This window comes from Geospiza fortis, unplaced genomic scaffold (genome assembly GCF_000277835.1).
Source record: "Geospiza fortis unplaced genomic scaffold, GeoFor_1.0 scaffold172, whole genome shotgun sequence".
Classification (NCBI taxonomy): domain Eukaryota; kingdom Metazoa; phylum Chordata; class Aves; order Passeriformes; family Thraupidae; genus Geospiza; species Geospiza fortis.
Window position 1 is genome coordinate 10,798,395 of NW_005054309.1, and position 1,473 is coordinate 10,799,867.

Sequence of the window (1,473 nt, forward strand, 5' to 3'; positions counted from 1 at the left end):
GGCCCGCCGCGCCGGCCCCGCCGCTCTGACTGCTGTGTCGTGCCCAGTGTCCCCAGAGCTGAAGGAGCGCAAGGAGGATGCGAAAGCGATGGAAGACGAAGGGCAGACGAAAATCAAGCAGAGGAGGAGCCGGACGAATTTCACCCTGGAGCAGCTGAACGAGCTGGAAAGGCTTTTCGACGAGACCCACTACCCGGACGCGTTCATGCGGGAGGAGCTGAGCCAGCGGCTGGGGCTCTCCGAGGCCAGGGTGCAGGTAGCCGGGGCCGCGTGGGTGCGTGTGCTCGGGGAAGGGGCAGCGCGGGGAGAGCCGGGGAGGTGATGGGGACGAGCCCCATCCTTCTGTCAGGGCGAGGAGGCAGCTCCGCAGCTCCCCGGCTCCCAACTTCCTCCGGCAAATCTGCCAGCGGCCTCGCCGGGTTTTGCCTGCCCGGGATTTGTGTCCCCGTCCCTTGGTTCTGCCGCGGTTTATCCCAGCTCCGCCGCTGTTCCATCCCTGCCTCGGCAGCCGCCCCCGGGCCCGCTGCCCGGCTCATCCATGGACAGCAATTCCCGTCATGGATGTCGCGACCATAAACTGAATTAGACACCGCCGAGTGAAACAATGATAGAAGCATTTTCAGCCCGTTTCACCTCGTAGCTCCTAAATGTTGAAACGGCACGAAAATTGAGCGAGGCGCTTTGTTCGGGTTTATGAAATACAGAAAGTCTGGGATTAACCCGAGATATTTTGAGCTTTCGGTCCTCCCGCGGCTTCTCTGGCTTTAACCTGCGCTTTGCACCCTCCCAAAGTTTTTGCCAAACGGGTCCCTGGGCTGCTTCCTGCGAGTTCTGTCGGGATGAGCTGAGGAGCGGGGAGGAAGGGGATCCCTCAAATGAGAACAAATGTAGCTGCTCCGGTGTATTTCCGTTCTGAAAATAAAAGAAGAGAAAATGATGGTCATTATTTGCTGGAACACATGGAGAAGTTTTAGGCCCCGAACATCTGCAGCTGGTGGAAAGTATCGCTGTAACAGATACTCCCCCTCAATCTTTGTGCTCGCAGGCACCATCTGCACCCAAGTATGCGCTCAGTCCTTGGGGGGTTTCCCTGCATCGTGTAAGGTTGTGAGGACAGAGGCAGAGCCAGCCCGGGGAACCGAAAAACTCAAACCGAGCAGCTTTTGTCAGAGCCTGAACCACAAAAAAAAAAAAAAAGAAATAAAAAAAATTAAAAGTCTTCATTTTCCCTCTCTTCTCCCCCTCCTTTTTTTTTATTTTTTTGCTTTTTTTTTTTTCCTGGCTGCTCGGTTGGTTTTTGGTTGGTTGGTTTTTAATTGTGTTTGTTCGTGGTTTTTAAATTTATTTTTTATTTCTGTTCACCAAACCCTAACAAAACCAAGGCAAAAAGTTGTTGGCTGTGGAAAATGGAGCAGGGAGGCGCTCGACAAAGGAGGCGGCGGCGGCGGCGCATAATCCGCGCTCCCATGATGC

The 1,473-nt window shown here is 54.6% G+C and overlaps 1 protein-coding gene across 1 annotated transcript; it reads left to right on the forward strand.

The window, feature by feature from the left end:
- The first annotated feature begins 40 nt into the window (after nucleotides 1-40).
- Nucleotides 41-1,237, forward strand: SHOX2 (short stature homeobox 2). The gene is made up of 2 exons (XM_031055460.1): nucleotides 41-256; nucleotides 1,046-1,237. The coding sequence occupies exons 1-2, from the start codon at nucleotides 89-91 to the stop codon at nucleotides 1,109-1,111; spliced, it is 234 nt and encodes a 77-aa protein (XP_030911320.1). The 5' UTR covers nucleotides 41-88; the 3' UTR covers nucleotides 1,112-1,237.
- Nucleotides 1,238-1,473: the final 236 nt, after the last annotated feature.

Bases quoted from the DNA above. Each gene is read 5' to 3' on its own strand.
- SHOX2 (XM_031055460.1), top strand. From the start codon at position 89: ATGGAAGACGAAGGGCAGACGAAAATCAAGCAGAGGAGGAGCCGGACG. The intron at 257-1,045 runs GTAGCCGGGGCC...TTGTGCTCGCAG, and splicing joins TCTCCGAGGCCAGGGTGCAG to GCACCATCTGCACCCAAGTA.